This window comes from Archocentrus centrarchus, unplaced genomic scaffold (genome assembly GCF_007364275.1).
Source record: "Archocentrus centrarchus isolate MPI-CPG fArcCen1 unplaced genomic scaffold, fArcCen1 scaffold_96_ctg1, whole genome shotgun sequence".
In the NCBI taxonomy this organism is placed as follows: domain Eukaryota; kingdom Metazoa; phylum Chordata; class Actinopteri; order Cichliformes; family Cichlidae; genus Archocentrus; species Archocentrus centrarchus.
The window spans coordinates 231244-250583 of record NW_022060305.1 but is presented as its reverse complement, the minus strand read 5'-3'; the positions used below and the strand labels follow the sequence as shown (position 1 = coordinate 250583).

The window sequence follows — 19340 nt, the reverse complement described above, 5'->3', positions numbered from 1 at the left end:
GATGGACTCATTTCTGAAAACTGGACTTCTTGTTGTGATGTTCAGATATTAAAGAGTTTTCTTTCTCTTTGCTTTCATTGTTTTTCTTGTTGTTTAGCAGATCCTGGTCTGCAGGAGGTTTTAGAGGAACATAAGATCAGTCTGAGGAGGAGATGTGAACGTGTGACTGAAGGAAGTGATGAAACAGGAAGTAGAACCCTCCTGAACACGATCTACACTGAGCTCTACATCACAGAGGGACAGAGTGAAGAGCTTCATACCCAACATGAGGTGAGGCAGCTGGAGACAGCTTCCAAGAAGAAGACCCTCCATGACACTCCAATCAGGTGCCACGACATCTTTAAAGCCTTCCCTGACCAACAGAGACCCATCAGAGTGGTTCTGACCAATGGCGTCGCTGGTGTTGGAAAAACCTTCTCAGTGCAGAAGTTCACTCTGGACTGGGCAGAGGGCTCGGAGAACCAACATGTCAGTGTGGTGATTCTGCTTTCATTCAGGGAGCTGAACCTGATCCCAGATCAGCGGTACAGTCTTCTGGAGCTGCTCCATGTTTTCCATCCAACATTACAGAAGGTCCCAGCAGAGAAGCTCGCTGTCTGTAAACTTCTGTTCATCTTTGACGGCCTGGATGAAAGCAGACTTTCACTGGATTTCACCAACAGGAAGCTCGTGTCTGATGTCACACAGAAGTCATCAGTCAATGTGCTGCTGACAAACCTCATCGAGGGGAATCTGCTTCCCTCGGCTCTCATGTGGATAACTTCCCGACCTGCAGCAGCCAATCAGATCCCTCCTAATCATGTCCACAGGTTCACTGAAGTACAAGGCTTCACTGATGCCCAGAAGGAGGAGTACTTCAGGAGGAGATTCAGCGATGAAGAGCTGTCCAGCAGAATCATCTCCCACATGAAGACATCCAGGAGCCTCCACATCATGTGTAGAATCCCAGTCTTCTGCTGGATCACTGCTACAGTTCTGGAGCACATGTTGACTACAGAGCAGGGAGGAGAGCTGCCCAAGACCCTGACTGACATGTACTCACACTTCCTGCTGGTTCAGACAAAAAGGAAGAAGAACAAGTACCATGAGGGACATGAGACGAGTCCACAGGAGCTGATGGAGACTGACAGGGAAGTTCTTCTGAAGCTGGGGAGGCTGGCATTTGAACATCTGCAGAAAGGAAACATCATGTTTTATCAAGAAGACCTGGAGCAGTGTGGTCTGGATGTGACAGAGGCCTCGGTGTACTCAGGAGTTTGTACAGAGATCTTCAAAAGAGAGTGTGTGATCTTCCAGAAACCAGTCTACTGCTTTGTTCATCTGAGCATTCAGGAGTTTCTGGCTGCAGTCTACATGTTCCACTGTTTCACCAATAGGAAGACAAAGGTGATGGATGAATTCCTGGGGAACATTTTAAAAGAAAAAAAGCACAGTGACTCAAACCCAACATCATTCAAAGAGAAGATCTTTAGGTTCTTCGGATTCACTGATCAGAATTCAGTGATCACTGATTATCAAGTTAAAGCTCAGTGTTTCCAATTTCTGGACGTGTTTCTGAGCAGAGTCATGGAGAAATCCTTCAAGAGTAAAAACGGCCACCTCGACCTGTTTGTTCGCTTCCTTCATGGCCTCTCTCTGGAGTCCAACCAGAGACTCTTAGGAGGTCTGCTGGGTCAGACAGAGAACAGCCCAGAAATCATCCAGAGAGCCATCAACAACCTGAAGGAGATGAACAGTGATCAAATCTCTCCTGATAGAAGCATCAACATCTTCCACTGTCTGATGGAGATGAAGGACCTCTCAGTACATCAGGAGATCCAAGAGTTCCTGAAGTCAGAGAACAGATCAATGAAGGAGCTCTCTGAGATCCAGTGCTCAGCTCTGGCCTACATGCTGCAGATGTCAGAGGAGGTTCTGGATGAGTTGTACCTGCAGAAGTACAACACATCAGTGGAGGGACGATGGAGACTGATCCCAGCTGTGAGGAACTGCAGGAAGGCTGAGTGAGTCCAGATGTGATTAACATTATCAGTTAGTGCAGATTAGTAGTTCTTTAAATATTCACACTGTGACATTCTCATCATTCTTAAACAGTGTTCCAGGTGTTTGTTGTAAAAATAGCATCATACTTGTATTATTGTTACATGGAATAGGCGGCGGTTCATTTAAATCAGGCAGAGGGCAGCTTAAAATAAAGTGGGAGGAAACTTTCTGGAGAAGAGAGGGAATGGCGTCTCACTAAATTAGAAGATGTTCATTTAGCCTGGAAAAAGAGTTTGTTGCTCTATAAAAAAGCCCTCCGTAAAGCTAGGACATCTTACTATTCATCATTAATTGAAGACAATAAGAACAACCCCAGGTTTCTTTTCAGCACTGTAGCCAGGCTGATAAGGTGTATTCAGTGATGTGTTCTTGGGAAAAAATCCTCACTGACAAAGTCTTAATGCATATATACAAAAGTTTATTGCAAAGAAACAGACAGTGTCAAAACAGGCGCTTTCCTTTGCGACCTGGGAGAGGGTAAGTCTCTAATCGCCCTAGCTCCCTGAACAAAGAGATCACACAGATTATAAAGAGGTGGTCAAAACCCCCATACTCCTAACTTTCCATATATGGTTAAGAAAACAACTTCATCCTATATCTGAACATATGGTCATCCCTTATATGGAAGGCCAGAGACCTGCAAAAGGCCCTCTGCATTCTTCTTTCTTTGAGCTGAGGCCAAGCCTTCATGTTCAAGCTCATGTTACTTATTTTACACAAATTAATAAAGCCTAAGAGAAAGAGACCATATATGCATATATAGTTTAGCAGAGCAGTACAGACACCACATATTTTCCCCCCTTCGAGACTTCCGACTAAGTCTCGAAAGACAAAGATACTTATTATTATTCCAAATAACAGTTTCTCCCATAGCATGATTTTAACAAATCTCTTTTCTGATTTCCTATGAGGTGTGGGAGCAAAAAAACCCCTGCCTGGCAGCTTTCTTTCTTAAATGACCATCTTAACACAATCAAGGCTGGAAAAATTCTCCCACGACCCTGCTGCCCACAGCGATCACCTTTCGTACCCCAGAGGAACTCAAAAAGACAAAAGGAAGTGTTAATGATTGTCATATTACCATTTAGCAAATATACAAGAAAGCCTCAGCAAAGAAAATCAAAAAAAGTGTCCATTAGATCAGCTCGTCGACCCATCGGACCTCTCTTATGGACCTCCCCCTGCCTATCCATTTCTCTCCCTAAAATCGAATAAAATAATAAAACCTCTGAGGTCCCAGTGTACTTACCAAACAACAGAGACATCATTCTTGAATTAATTTAGCCAAAAATGTTGTGCATACATAGAAAACTGTCACAAGTCCAACTATTGTGTTATAGTGTACATACAATGAAACAATATTTTATTATCATGTAAATTCAGCCAAACATAAGAATATCAACTGTAGTTCTCCAGCCACGTTGGCTCCATCATGTGGTGTCCATACTGTGTTGGTTCAAGACATTTCAGGCCATTTTATTGTCCATTCATATGAACCCCTCATCTCAGCGGGTTCCCAAACACCTTTTCTGAAAGAGACAAGAAACACTGAACAGTATCTTTTGTAAAAGCAACAAATAACATTGAAAACATCAAATGTAAAAATTTTATTTTATATTTTTTAGATAAATGTGAAATTTCCTATTTCCCATTTTTGCATTTCCAATTTATCTTACTTTTCTCTTTTCCCCCCTTGGAAAACATCACACTGTTATAATAAACATCAGTAAAGAAATAAGGAAAATTAATAATATGAGAGTAAATATTTAAGAGTATAATAAGGCTAAATATTAAAAGTACAATAAAGAAGATCAAAATGGATATCTTTCCACCACTCCTCCTATCACCACATCTTCGATCACTAGGCATAACTATTCCAACCCATCTCAATATCATTGCTTTCGCAAAAGTCAACAGCACTGTGCAAAAACAAAACATCACACATAATGATAGAATGACTGCAATCAAAATTTGAACCAATATTGCGCCCATTGGTCCCAATTTATCCTGCAACCAAGCATTAGCTGACCATCCAGCTCCTTCTGACGGACCAAATGCATCTCTAATATGTCTCAATGCATCAATGACACTAGTGATATTATCTGAACTATCTGGTATTAATGTATAACAGGCTTCTCCTGTTAAATTCAAAGTCATGCATAGGCCACCTTGTTTGGCCAGAATATAATCAAGAGCCATATCATGCTTCAACAGTGTCAGTCGGTGACTTCTTTGAGTATTTGACAAAAGTTCAAATCCTTTAATGGTCTCATTTGCGAAACCCTGTAAAGTGTATGTAATGTTATCAATGTGATCTGCTAAAAACACAACACCATACCATGGAAAAATTCCTATACCCCATTTTTCTCCCAAATTTATTCTCCAATGATAAGATTCCAAGTTATGAAATTGAGCAAGTTCTCTTTTTCTTCTATTTCCCCAAATTTCATTGGATTGGTTCTTATTGGGTGCTTCACCCCTCTGCATAGTAAAAACCTCATATGGCAATTTCAAAGTTGCCATATAACAGCATTCTGTCCACCCATATGGCAGAAATAAATATGCTTTATCACCACAAACCCACCAGATATCTTTAAAGTTTCCTATAGTTACATTACCTGGCAACAGTTGATGTTTCACACTCACAGTTTTACTCTGTTTTTGAAATGGTATCTTAAAAGTCACTCTTCTTCCTGCTCTTGTCGGAGACGGTCGCACTATCTCTCTCTCCCTGCCCTCCCCATCTCTCCGCTTGCTGCTTGCTGTGAGAGCGTCTTTTACACACTGTCCGAATAAGAACAAGATTGAAACATGGATCTGGCAAACTGGGCATTCTCCATCATTGATCGAATTTTTTTCCACTATGAGATCCGGGACAGGGGAGCCTGCATGTCCGAGTGGAACAGACCCGGTTGGATACGTCATCGACTCTTGGAGCTCGTGGAGACCGGTGTGCTTCTCAGCCCTTGGAGTGGAAGACGTGGAAGACGCATATATATTCGGCTTTTTGGTAGCGGTATCTTCTCTGTTTGGGCTCGGTGGATACCTGCTTTACTGGCAAATTAAGAAAATCTGGACGGCGGTTCAACATCTGCAGAGGCTGCCGACCCAGGTGGAAGGGCTGAGCAGAGCCGTACAAACTCAGACTCAAAGCCTGGTGGACCTGAGCCGCAAGATTAGCGGGCTCGCAGGCGAGAGGGGGTTAGATCAGGAGATATAGTTCGGTTCTGCACAGTGAGGACGGCAATCAACGAATTTGGAATATTGGATTTTGAATGGTTTCCCAGTAAGACTGAAGGCTGTTGGAAAAACAAGCAGCCTGTTCCAAAACAACATTTGTTATCAGGAATTCGGCTCCCCTGCCGGCCTTGGGTTGGCAACCATATCTCTCTCCAGGGCTCTGTGTGCGGCTGCTCTTCCCCCCACTCCGCGTTGTGATTTGTGAAGCTCGGTCTGGTGTACCACGGCCGCTGATGAAATTCCACCACTATCAGCGAACTGTTTTGGCTGGAACCTGGCATCTGGCTCCACAATGCCCCCACCTCTCGTCTCCGTCTGCATTCCCTCCTGACCTGACCTCACCTACCGCCGCTGTCCTAGCTTTACATGTGCAAATGCTTTGCTAAGGTGTTTTTTTTGGACCCTGGTATAGTGCTCTTTTTGAGCACTGTACCAGATGACTTTTTTTTTAACCTAACTTTCCCATGATGTGTTGTTTTCTCCTCCTGCCAAAGGTAGCGCTGCAAGTCGGCTGCATGACCCCAGGACACATATCCCCCCATGTGTGTTGTGTTTTGTGTATTCTTGGATGGTGTTCTGTAACTGCAATTTCCAATGTGTGAACTTGTTCACCCACATGGCAATAAACTTCATTCATTCATTCATTCAAACATCTCCTGTACATTCTTAGGCCTATGCTCACCAAAATCCATCATATATTTGTTACAGTCCGAAATGCCCATAAACATCCCAGGTCCTCGGTGAGTATTGTTAGAGCAAAAACAATCTTCAGCTTTCTCTGGTCTTACCACCATTGCATCTGGAATTGCTGTTATTGCATTTTCATGTTGATCAAGTAAATTTACATATGGCAGCTCCTTCAACCAAGAACAGTTTAATCTAGGTCTAGACAGATGCACTGACAACGCCATGACTACATCTTCTGCTGATTGTTGTTGATATAATAACCACGATAACACATAAGATTGACACATAGGGAGCAGTGGTTCTGGTACAGTCTCTAAAATTGAAGGCCATGTTCCTGGTGTTGGAACTTTGACCACACATGGACAATTCAATCTTCTAACAGATTTTACAGAATGTGTTAACTGTTGAAACCATAAGTTCCTACTAGCCCACGGGTCTTTTATTTGCAATACAGAGGAATCAAACCCATATGCTTTCCACTGAGCATCTCTCTTCTGAACTGTATGATAACTGTCGACCATCTCTTCTGGTAACCAATCATCATTAAACAACTCCTCATCCATTTTTGTTATAGTTTCTAGAGTAGTCAAAAATGGTTCTGAAACATTCTTTTCCGTCATATGTTCTCTCATTATTGGAGTCTCTTTGTGATTATTCTCATTGAGCTCTACAGACATCTGAGTTATACTTACTTCACTTTCGGGTTTCAAAGTTGTAACCTTTAGTATCTGAGTCACTTTTACCATGCTTTCAGTAGGCGTTGTTGTCTCTATTTTATTGGTGGAATTAGTCTTTAATTCCTCTAAAGTTGTCAATAAAGTAGTAGCTTGGGTTGTAATGTTAACACTCTTAGTTACTTCTGGAACCAAAGTTGTCATTGTCTCTTGAGTCGTGCTAATCCCTTGAGTAGTTATCATGGTAGATTGTTTCTGAGCTAAGGTTGTTATCCTAGGTGGTGTGGTGAATTGTTCCTGAGCCTTTTCAATTAGTGTAGAAACTCTAGCAGGAATCAAACCTCTTATTATTAGTATCACTGTACGAGTTATGTGACCTCCTATCCATTTATTCCTAAATGGGATGAATTTAAACTCCGGTGTATAAAAGGTACATGTATATTGTACTTGATCTTCCCACATAACACTGTGCACAACAAGTGAACAATCATCTCTAGACTTTATTATTCTGCCATCATTGAATAACAAATACTTCCTCTGGTAACGAGGCACTGTCTCAGCTTCTGATATTGCTAGCAAATCTTCACCACGACTATTTTCCCATCTTGGTGCAAAATTACCATGTACGTTATATCTAGTACATTTACATGGAAGACTAGCTAATTCTCCCAACCGGGCTTTAATTACAGTCTTCAGGGGATTTGGTGTTGTCTGAATCATCTTAGGCATCACTACTGTTAAATGTGACTCACTTAAACCACTAGATGTGTTCAGTGTCAAAGGAATGGGTTTTTCTAGGGTTGATTCTACCGTAGTTGTCATAACGCTTCGGTCTAACTCTCTTCCGACTCGATTTCGGTCTCTTTTGTCTTGCCGTGTTTCTGAATCTTCTCGTGGTGGAATCACCACTTCTTGTAGCTGTAGACTCTGCAGTTTTTGGGACATGTTGAAGGTCGATTTCTCCAAACCTTCTGTCTTGTCCACTAACTGCTGAGTCATTCCTGGCATCATCAAAAGTGTGCCCAGGATCAGCATCATTGTCCCCAGCATGGACAATTTCTTCTTCTGAATTTTGATCCTGGAGATCTCTAAGTATCTCCTCTGCATGATCTTCTTCGTCTTCGTCTGGCTCTCTTGAGGCCTCTTCATGTTGGCCTCCTGCAGGTGGAGCTTCTTCACTCGGTGCCTTGACACAATGTGACAGGTGGTACCACGTTGGGGACCCTTTCACCTGTACTGCAGTTCCAGTACTGCGAACAACTTCAAATGGTCCCTCACGTCGTTCGTTATACCACTTTCTCCTAAACACCTTCACGAACACCTTGTCTCCAGGTTGGATTGTATTCTTCTTTTGCTCATTCAGCTTCTCCTGCACCTCTTCTTTCCATTGCCTGTCAGAAACGTACGTAGATATTCTTTTATGCAGATTAGCCATATATGACACGTATGATTTCATTTCATCTTCCAGAAGGGCTAAACTTGGGCCCTTTCCACTTGTACGAAAACAAGGCGCTGGCATCTGTCTTCCTGTAGCCAGCTCATGGGGTGTCAAATGTAAATCACGCAACTCACTTGAGCGACATGCCATTAATGCTAACGGCAATGCTGCTACCCAGTTTAGGCCTGTGTGCTGACAAATTTTAACGACACAGTGTTTTAGTACACCATTCATTCTTTCACAAATTCCTTGACTTTGCGGGTGATAAACCGCACCAAAACGCTGTTTTATCCCCAGTTTTGTCAAAATCAGTTTCACTGTCTTATCAACAAACTCCTTCCCATTATCTGAAGCGATACGATCTGGAAAACCCCATCTGCTAATCACTTCTTTACACAGAAAATTGGCAACCGATTGAGCGTCTTTTCGCTTTGTTGGGCAGGCCTCAGGCCATCTTGAAAATCTATCAACCACTACGAGCATGTATCTCTTACCTTCAACTGGTTTTATCATGTCAACAAAGTCTACAACTAGTTCACGCATTGGACCCCTCGGAGTCGGAATGTGACCAGGAAGAACCGTCACCCCCCCTTCGAACGTTGTTTTTCAGACAGATGACACATCTGCCTATGACATAGTCAATCTGTTCAAGCAAACATGGTGCCCAAAAACCATACTCTTTAATGATCTTTCTCTTGACTTCTCCTCTCGCCACATGAGCTAACCCATGCGCTTCTTGGATCATCAGACCTAAAAGGTCTGGGGGAGCTACTATGAGTCCCTCATGGTTTCTCCAAAGTCCCATAGAGTCTTGGGTGACACCTCGATCAAGCCATAGCTGTTTATCAAGGTCAGGAACAGCTTCTTGCATTAAAATCACATCCCTAAGCGTGATTTTGTCTTCTAAATCTACTTCATGAGTGACCAGAAAAACTTCACCCACTTTATTAGCGCCAGTCACCGCTTTTGCAGCTTCATCAGCTGCTTTGTTACCTTGCGTGACCCTTGACATATCCGCTTTATGTGCTGCACACTTAGCTATCGCTATTTCTTTAGGCTTCATCATGGCCTGCAACAATTTCATTATTTGTTCATGGTGACGTATTGGCGAACCATCTGTCTTTCTAAAACCTCTGCTTTTCCATACTGCTCCAAACAAGTGGCAGACATTATGTGCATAAGCAGAGTCAGTATAAATTGTTACTCGCTTACCTTCTGCAAGCAAACATGCTTCCGTCAGCGCCACAAGTTCAGCAAGTTGTGCTGATGCTGGCTGAGGTATGACTTCAGCCTTTTCAACAACAAAATCTAATCCTTATGCTTTTACCACTGCGTAGCCAGCACTCAACTTATCACCCACACGATAACAGGACCCATCGGTCCAAAGCTCCAGATCTGCCTCACGCAATGGGAGGGCTTGTAGGGCTTCTAGGCTGACCTCAGCCTAGAATATTTCTCAGCTTCTCGCACGCAATCATGTGGTTCACCGTCTTCTAATGTTGGCAAGCTCTCAGCTGGATTCGTTGTGACGCACCTCATCAAAGTGACGTCTTCTTGCTCCAGCAGCCTGTGATATTCTCGAAGTCTGGGCATAGTCAATGTGTACTTACCATAGTTCAACAAATTTCGAAGGCTATGGTGAGTAAGTATTGTCACTGGATAAACCATCGTGATCGCTGATGCTTTCTCATACATTAGTGAGACTCCCACTAAGGCTCTATAGCATGGTGGTAGTCCTTGCTCCACTTCTGAATAAGCGGTCGAGTAATAAGAAATCGGCTGAGGATTTGTTCCTGTGCCAGTTGGTTGGCATAGGACTGCACACGCATATTTGCCTCCTGTAGAGGTGGACACATAGAGCAAGAAATTCTTGGAGTAATCTGAAAGCGCCAAAGCTGGAGCTTCTTGCAATCTTTGTTTAACCCCTTAACTGGCAGCAAAAAAATCACCTGACAAAAACTACATAACACCCTCTGGTTATTATTGGCTCTGAACAACCCATTTCATAGCCTATTAACTGGCTGCGTCTGGTCCGCCGGCCGAATGAAGTGCATTTATATGGCAGGCTAGACCCGCCCATTTTGACTGACACCTCATTCGGCCAATCATGTTAAGAAATGGGTTTCCCAGAGCCAATAATACTCAGAGGGCGTCACGTAGCTTTGTCAGGTGATTTGGTGCAGCCAGTTACATGATTGGCCGAATGACGTGTCAATAAAAATGGGAGGGTCTAGCCTGCCATATAAAAGGGACTACAAACGGCCCGTCACCGGGCCCTTGCCAGTTAAGGGGTTAATTGTTTCAAAGGCTACAAAGCCATCTGATGTCCAAGAGAGCATAGAGTGAAGCTGAGAGCTTCCAGCGTCCTTTATCATAGCTCTCAATGGTCCTGTCAAACTAGCATAATCCTCAATCCATGCTGAAGAATAGTCAGCAATCCCAAGAAATGTCATCATCTCTCGGACGGTTCTGGGCTTTGGAGCCTTTCGGATTGCTTCCAACTGACTGTGAGAAATACTTCTATGTCCTCTGGTTATTACCTGTCCCAGGTAGACCACTTTCTCCTGGCAGTACTGCAGCTTTTTCTGAGAAACCTTATGTCCTTTCTCTGCCAATATCTGTAACAACTTCATTGAATCCTTGTGACATGTTTCTGCGTCAGGTGAACAGAGCATAATGTGGTCCACATACTGAATGACAGTGCTCTTTAGCACCTGACCAATTCCTTCCAGGTCGTCTTTCAACACTTTATTGAAGATATGAGGGCTGTGCTTAAATCCTTGTGGTAACCGTCTGTAAACAAAATGTTGTCCTCTGAATGTAAATCCAAACAAACTTTGACTTTCAGTACTAAGTGGGACACTGAAAAATGCTCCACACAAGTCCAAGACTGTGAAATGCGTTGCTTCTGGTGGGACTTGAGTCAACAAAGTATGCGGATCTGGAACTTCAGCTGGAAAATCAGCAACCACTTCATTCACTGCTCTCAAGTCGTGTACCAAACGATAAGAGTTATCCGGTTTCTTCACTGGTAACAGAGGTGTATTGCTTTGTGGATTCTGTGTTATCTCCAAAACACCTGCTTTCAAAAGTCCCTCAATTTGTGGTTCAATCCCTCGGATCGCCTCTTCTTTCAATGGATATTGACTTTTCCAGGGGAGTTTGACTCCAGGTCTAAGTTCCACTTTTACTGGCTGCGCTGATTTCACATATCCGATGTCAGTACTATGTTGGGACCATAAGCATTCTGGAATTTGTCGTAGCATCTCCTCTTTCAGGAAATGTGAGTCGACTTCAACACTGCAAATAGATTCATAAGTCATTTGTACAGCCTGTGGCTGTCCTTTTCCTTGAGTAGAAATCATGATTTTGATAAATCGACGATCCTCACTCATCCAGATGGCATGGTTTTCTTTCCATCATTTCTCCAAGGTCCTTCTGCTCGTATTCTTCAGACACCAGCAAAGTTACATGTGGCACACTTTTCTCAACGTTGAATTCTTTCTGCAAAAATTCACTTTTTTCTATCTTCATAGCTGCTCCTTGTGGTCCCAAAATTATGCAATTTGAAGAAAGTTGAACTTGTTCTGGTTGACGACCCAACCATTCTTCTGGATCTGCTTTTGTAGCATCTTTGAAGTACTTAAGTGTGCAATGCAATGGGTATTCAGGAAGTCTTGCTTTTGGCATATTTGCCACAATAAATTTTTCCCATAGTCTGACGGGTTCCAGGAAATCGGTGTCAAGATTTCCGATCCAAAATACTAACGAGGCTTCAGTCTCTGTTGTCATTGATAATTGATGAGACACATCTTCTGGCACATCCACCAGACAGCCGTCTGGTGTACATTTAATTGTGCACTTTAATTTACACAAAGCATCTCTGCCCAAAAGTGCCACAGGTGTATGTTCTGATACCAGTATGGGCAATGTGGTCTTTAGGTTTTTATAGCAGAGCTCGATTGGCTTAGTAAGAGGAATCAGCTGCTTTACTCCCTCAAATCCGATTGTCCTCACATATTGTCCAGACATAGGAAGATGTGTAGCATCTTCAGGTCGCACACAGGTGAAAGCTGCTCCGCTATCTGCCATCATCTCCAATTGGCGATTATTCACTTCCACCTTTACTGTTGGATCTTTTTCTGGTCCTGATGCTACCAGCTGACACCTCCCACTCGGATTCTCTGGGCATCCCTAAAATCCTAGTTCCGGCCCCCTGAAAGGGTTAACTGGTCCCCTGGATCCTCTTGGTTGGCCTCTGAATCCTCCTCTGAAATTTCCTCTGAAGTTTCCTCCTGAACTGTTGCAGTCTCGAGCCAAATGGCCAAATTGTCCGCAATTGTAGCATCTTTCTGAAGACCGTTGTAAATTTGAGTTAAACCTACCTCCTCGTCCTCTTCCCAGTGTTCCACGTCCTCTGATTCTCCAGGACTGCACTGAATTGAACACTGGTTGGGGGTAGGGTGCAACCGGAACCACCGATGAAAGCTGAAATGGTTGAGGCTCAGCCTGATTGGGCTGCAGTTGTATTGCTGGTTGGTTTACTGGAGGCTGAGTTTGCATGACAACAGCTTGCTTCTTTTCCTTCCTCTTATTCTCTCCCAGTTGTATCTGATTGAGCTTCCTGAGTGTCTCTTGATCTTGTTCTTTTTGGTCACGTTCTTTTTTGCGATATAATTCCACTTGGTGAGCAATGTGATCCGTGTATATTCCTTTCTCCATGCTTCCAAGGCCAACTACTTCTGCCAATTTACTTCTTACTGGCAAAGGTAGTCCCTTCTGTATCTTGGCTCTCAAAATTGATTGTTCCATTTGGTTCCAATCAGGATCATTTCCAGTAACATTCCTCCAAACTTGAAGAGCTCTCGATACATATGCTCTTGGGTTTTCTTCCTGTCCCAATGGTTCAATAAAGATATTGTCTGGGTGCATGTTCGTAGGAAATGTGTCTCTCAGAGCTCTCCACATCCGTCCTCTATTTGCAGCAAAGAGGTCTGCATCATTTGCTGCAGTCGTCACATATTCATTGAGTCCTGCTTTCTGCAGAATCTCCTCCATTGCAGGTATCCCAAGGAGACTTGCCAAAAGTCTCTTCACATCTCCCATAGCTGGTTTTGTTCCTACCATTATCTCTTCCAGCTTTGAGATCCATGGATGAGCACCATCTTGAAGGGTAGGGAGCTTCTCAAGTATATCTGACATGTCCGTATTCTGCCAGGGCTTATACTCCAATGCCTGTCCCCTTATGATTACTGGACACATCTTTTCAGGCGTTTTTCTCTTCCTTAGGCGTAATGTCATTGCTGATCTCTGAGATTCTTCCTTCTGAAGCTCTTTCTTCTGAGCCCTCAGTTCCTTTAATTGATTTGTCAAAGCGGTTTGACTAGTTGAAATAGTAGCTTTATCCAGGAATGACAAGCACTCATCGATACTTCTTTCAATGTCTCTTAGTGTTCTTTGTCTGTCCTCTTCAATTCTTGTGCTGGATGCTACTGGAAGGATCCTTCTGGAAGAAGAATCTTTACTTTCCCATTCTTCATCACTGTCTCCATTCAAACTCTCCTCAGAAGTGTCGTCTTCTTTCTTCTTCATCTTTCCTCCTTTCTTTTCTGCTTTCATTAGTATCCGCCTGATTTGAGGATCATATCCACCCACAATTCTTTCCAAGTCGCTTCCATCATCACCTTGTTCTCCTTCCATCCTTCTGTTCCTAGTCTTCAAGGTTGCTGTCTTCTTTTTACTTTTAGAACTTGGAGTCAATTTTATAGTGGTCTCAGCTTGTCCCACTTCAATTACTCGATCATTGTCATCCTTAATGTGATAATTGCCATCTTGATTGAGTACTGGTAATTGTGGGTAGACGTCTTCAAACTCCACTTTCTGTTCGTATGGAGGTGGGTTTTGTACTGGAGTCAAGTGTGAAAATGGCAGATTCATTTTTTCCATCAATGTCTCCGTTTGTTTCGTATTTTTCTCAATTTCTTTCAAGCTTTTTTCTCTCTCTTCTCTTGTAGCTTGTACCAGCTTCTGTCCTTCGGTGTCAAACAGCTGTAAAATGCCAAGCTCCACTTGTCTCTTCTCTTTTCGTCGTTGTCCTGTTTTTCCCTTCTTTTGATTTAGTTTGTAGGTAGACACAAGCACCTGCATAGTTTTGATCACTTCTGGGTTGAGAGTTCCTACCTTTGGCCAGGGTTTTTCCAAATCTGGCCAACGCTCATGCCATTTATTCGACATTTTTATGATAAGTGGTTTAATCAAAGGATTACTTTGCTGAACCACTTCAATTGGTGTGATTGTTTGCTTAGTTTTAATGTCTTTCTTAGACATTTTAGCAATTATATTTATTCCCTTATTTAGATTTAAAATCAAAAATTTGTTTGAATCTTTGGCTTACTCCCCCCCTTTTTTTTTTTTATTAATAATCTATTTATTCATTTATTCAGTTATGTGATTAATATCATCAACCTTATTTAATGCTAATAATTGTAGCACAATTAGTAAAGATAAGTTTGCCAACACCAGAAGAAACAGCAAGCCTGCTGTTGTGAAAAATTTCACTTCACACGTGGTCTTTTGTGAAACAAATTCGTCAAAAGGCTGTATAAATTTGTCAAACCAGTAAACAAATATTATATGAAACACCAGAATACTCAAACACAATACAAGATAAATCAAATTCAAGACCTATGGACTTTTAATAACTAATTCAAACTGTGTTCACTAAATATACGGTCAATCTGTGCCAAGTCTGTGCAAAAAATGAAAGCAAATATATATTGTATAAAACACCAAACCAAACTATGTGCCTATATAGTATATAAATGAAGGCAAAAAAGGTGTGTTTAAAGAACTTTAGAAAGTGGTGTTTTATCAAAGGAGTTTGATTGACAAGAAAAAACAAACACTGGCCTTTTGCTGAAGTCAGCTTGCAGGGCTATTCAGTCCAGGCACATCTGGATTCACTCAGCTCAGCTCACCCCCCTTGGTCTTTCTCTCTCTCACTCAAGCAAAAAGAAGGAGAGAAGGGGCAAAGGTTAGTTTAACATTTAAAACAATTTCTGCACATCAGATTCTTTCTCCATATAACACTCTATATGACAATAAGGTTTATTTCTTTAATAAGAAAAGTTTATTTCACTCTCAAAACACCTCTCACACACAAAATGTTCATGCTTAAGTACACAGCAGTCTGTATGTTTTTTGGGGCTCATAGATGGGGCTTTATAACAATCAATTAAAGGACTTCTCTTTCTTTTCCCGCTCTCTTTTTTTTTTTTTTTTTTAAATGCATATATATATATATATTTTAATGACATAATAAAACTAACAAAAGTCCCCAGGGAAAAAATGGCTATCAAATGTCTCTCTTGTGAAGGCTCATGGATTTTGTCCTTCACAAGGGCTCATGACTTGTAACAATAAGGGCAGCTCATGTATTGTATTCTTTTTATATTCTAAGTAATAACAACATTCAGAAACCTTTATTTCCAATCACTGTCCAGCAGCAATTATCAAAAAGATTCAACAAAAATCATTTCAACACATACACATTCTACGTCAGTCACAAATGCAGGAGACACACACACATACCCACACACACACACATACATACAGCTCCTGCTCACTGAACAAAGAAAAGGGAGGGGGGGCCCCTACATACACATAAGATTGGGGTGCTGTCTCACACTCTTACCTAAACATCCCTTCCTTCACATAAACATATGCCAACACACCCAGTTCACACACAAAGCATAAATTCACTAGCACTGACGCACACACACACAGAAATTACTGCTCTCCATATGCGCACACATTTCTCCAACTATCCAAGATACACACACACATCTGTGCATACGTGCACTGCAGTTACACATACGCACACACAGACATAAAGGACAAACAACATCCCAATTCACATAAACATTTAGACTGACACAAAAGAGCAAGGAAAGTCAGGTCAGATCAGGCCTCCCAAAGGAAGAAACCATCTCTCACACACACGTCTCGCTTGACAAAAAACATAAACACACAGACTAGTCGACTTTTACTTCTCTGCCACTGCCGCTTCTTCTCATCTAGTTCTAGGATAGAATTTTTGCTACCTCTTAACCAAGTGCAAATTTCAAATAGAAGGTTATATCATACACAACTCGTCAGCAGTGATGAAAACCTTTTCCATAGAACTTTTTGCACTTCCAGTTTTCCTCCCAAACAAAAAACTGACCTAATAAAACATTTCTACTGTTTAATCAGGATTTAGGCCTGCCTAAAGCAGCTCCATTATAGAAGGCTTAACCCAATTAAGCGGCTATTTCTCTTAACACTTGCATATCTATCATGTATGCTCTTTTCCTTTATTTATCACTTCTCTTATTCTCTGTAATCTCTCCCCTGGCCAGGTTACACACTTCTGGATCCACTACTTAATCAAGCTTCAGTTTTCATGGCATAGCAAAAATAAAACACATGACTGAGACAATCAGAAAATGGGCCCACTAATTGTCAAGCATAGTATTAATTAATGCTGTTTTACCATTACACTTCTCTTTTCACTATATTCATCCCTGCTCTTAAAATTTAGAACGAGGTCACCCCAAAAAACATTTTAGCTAACATCCTATAATCAGGTGTGAACAGGCGCTTTTGTTCTGTAAATAAGGCCATTACTGGCGCACCACAGGAGGGGGGAAAGCTTAACTCCCAACTAACTGTCTAGTTAGTTCTAGTCAGTATATTGTATTTTATAATATAAAGATTATATATATTATATTTAGCTTAGTTTTATTTTAGCAAAAAAGCACAATGAATTATTTTTAATATTTTAAATGGAGAATTAGAAATTTTACAGCCAGGTACAGCTGTGAGCAATGACCAGAAGTATTTGTGTCTAAGTCAAGAGGACTGAAATTCCAGCATGAGAAATATACAAAAGAACAACTGTTATTTGTTTAAATGCTTTTTATTTTTGTCATTAAAAACGATACAAAAAATACAAGAAATAAAACAATTCCATACATATGGCCATAATAAGGCCACACAAGATGGCGGCGCGCATAGTCGCAGCGGCTCAGTGCTCTCCTTTTCGGTGCTCTGTGAAATTGTGTATGTTGTTATGTGTGCTTCAACTGTGGCTCAACACATCACCATTATGTCGGGCGGACATTATAACATACAGACGGCACGAACTCCTACATATAGGAGCACAAAGTGAGCAGGCGGTTATGGCTGACTTCCTCCACTCTCACAACATCCCGGTGGACATCGCCAGACCACCTGGCTCTTTGTGGTTCATCATCCCTGTGAGGGGGGGTCGCAGACGGAGACGGCGCAGAGAAAGGAGGCAGAAAAGAGGCGGCAGAGCTGGCGTTTTGGAGAGGCTACGTAAACGGCCTCATAGACCTCCGTTACCCAGTGTTTTCCTCGCCAATGTAAGATCACTCCCGAATAAAATGGATGAGTTGAGACTGCTGGTGGCTACAAACAGGACCGTGAAGGACTGCTGCGTTTTGCTCTTCACTGAGACCTGGCTTCATTCATCCATTCCTGATGCAGCCATCGAGCTAGCCGGCAGGACAACGCACCGGCAGGACAGAATGCGGACCTCCGGTAAGAGCAGAGGAGGGGGTGTGTGCTTGTATGTAAACAACAGCTGGTGTACAGACAGTATGACTGTGAACAGCCACTGCTCTCCGGACCTGGAGTACATGACTGTTAAATGCAGGCCCATCTATCTGCCCCGTGAGTTTACAGCTGTTTTGATCACTGTTGTTTATCTTCCCCCTGATGCTAATGCTAACTCGGCTGTTAGTCTCTTACATGACACGGTTTGCAGTCAACAGAGCAGATATCCTGAGGCTGTACACATCATTGCAGGAGACTTTAACCATGTCGATTTAAAGACTGTTCTACCCAAGTTCCATCAGCATGTTAAATGCCCTACAAGAGGGAACAGCACACTGGATAAAGTCTACTCTAACATCAAGCTGGGTTTCAGGGCTGTGCCACTGCCACATCTGGGCCAGTCAGATCATCTGTCTCTGCTTATGATTCCAGCATACACCCCCCTCAGCAAAACTGCTCTTTCTACATCTAAGACTGTTCAGACCTGGCCTGAAGGTGCCTCTCAACAGCTGCAGGACTGCTTTGAAACAACTGACTGGGACGTATTCAAGCACCAGGACCTGGAGCAGTACACCTCGGCTGTTCTGGACTACATCAAGTTCTGCACCGACACTGTAACTGTGGACAAGAATATCCGGGTTTTTCCAAATAGAAAGCCATGGATGAATGGAAAGGTGCAGAGCTTACTCAGAGAGAGGAACATCGCCTTCAGAGCTGGTGATGGGGCGCTTTACAGCGCTGCCAGAGCCAACCTGAAGAGGGGCATCAGGGAGGCCAAGGCTGTGTATAAGAGGAGGATTGAGGACTGTTTCCAGAGCCACGACTTCAGGCAGGTGTGGCAAGGGGTTCGGCATATTTTGAACTACAAACCCAGCCTGTTAGTTGATCAGCGTAACATCAATCTGGCAGAGGAGCTGAACAGCTTCTTTGCACGCTTTGAGGTACAGCAACCAGAGACAGCCATCCAACATCCATCAGCAGGCAGCAGCAGCATCCTCAGGCTGCAAGAGCAAGAGGTGAGGCGTATGCTGGAAACTGTGAACCCCAGGAAAGCTGTGGGGCCCGATGGTGTCTCTGGACGGATACTGAAGGTCTGTGCGGCTCAGCTGGCTGGTATTTTTACCAGCATTTTTAACCAGTCCCTGAGCCAGGCTGCTGTCCCTTCCTGCCTGAAGTCCTCCATTATCGTCCCCATCCCCAAGAAGAACACTATCAGAGGTTTGAATGACTACAGGCCATTAGCACTCACACCAATTGTTATGAAGTGCTTTGAAAAGCTTGTCCGGGCTCACGTCATCTCCAGTCTCTCCCCCAGACTAGACCTCCACCAGTTTGCCTACAGAGCCAACCGGTCCACAGAGGACGCCATTGCCACGGCCCTCCACTCTGCCTTCTCTCACCTGGAGCAGGGGGGGAACTACGCTCGGCTGCTCTTTGTGGACTTCAGCTCGGCGTTTAACACCATCCTTCCTGGCAGACTGGTGACTAAACTGTCAGATCTGGGGATACCACGCTCCACCTGTCTTTGGATCAAGGACTTCCTGACAGACCGTTCCCAGAGGGTAAGAGTAGGTCCCCACCTCTCTTCAGCCATCAGCCTCAGCACCGGCTCTCCACAGGGCTGTGTGCTGAGTCCC

At 43.0% G+C, this 19340-nt stretch overlaps 1 protein-coding gene across 1 annotated transcript in view; it reads left to right on the top strand.

Annotated features, from left to right (window-relative positions):
• Positions 1-19340, top strand: part of LOC115778028 (NACHT, LRR and PYD domains-containing protein 12-like) — a 44133-nt gene that overhangs the window by 4911 nt on the left and 19882 nt on the right. The window contains exon 4 of the mRNA XM_030726047.1: positions 98-2003. Coding sequence (XP_030581907.1) covers positions 98-2003 — 1906 coding nt within the window. The remainder of the gene's footprint in view (positions 1-97; positions 2004-19340) is intronic.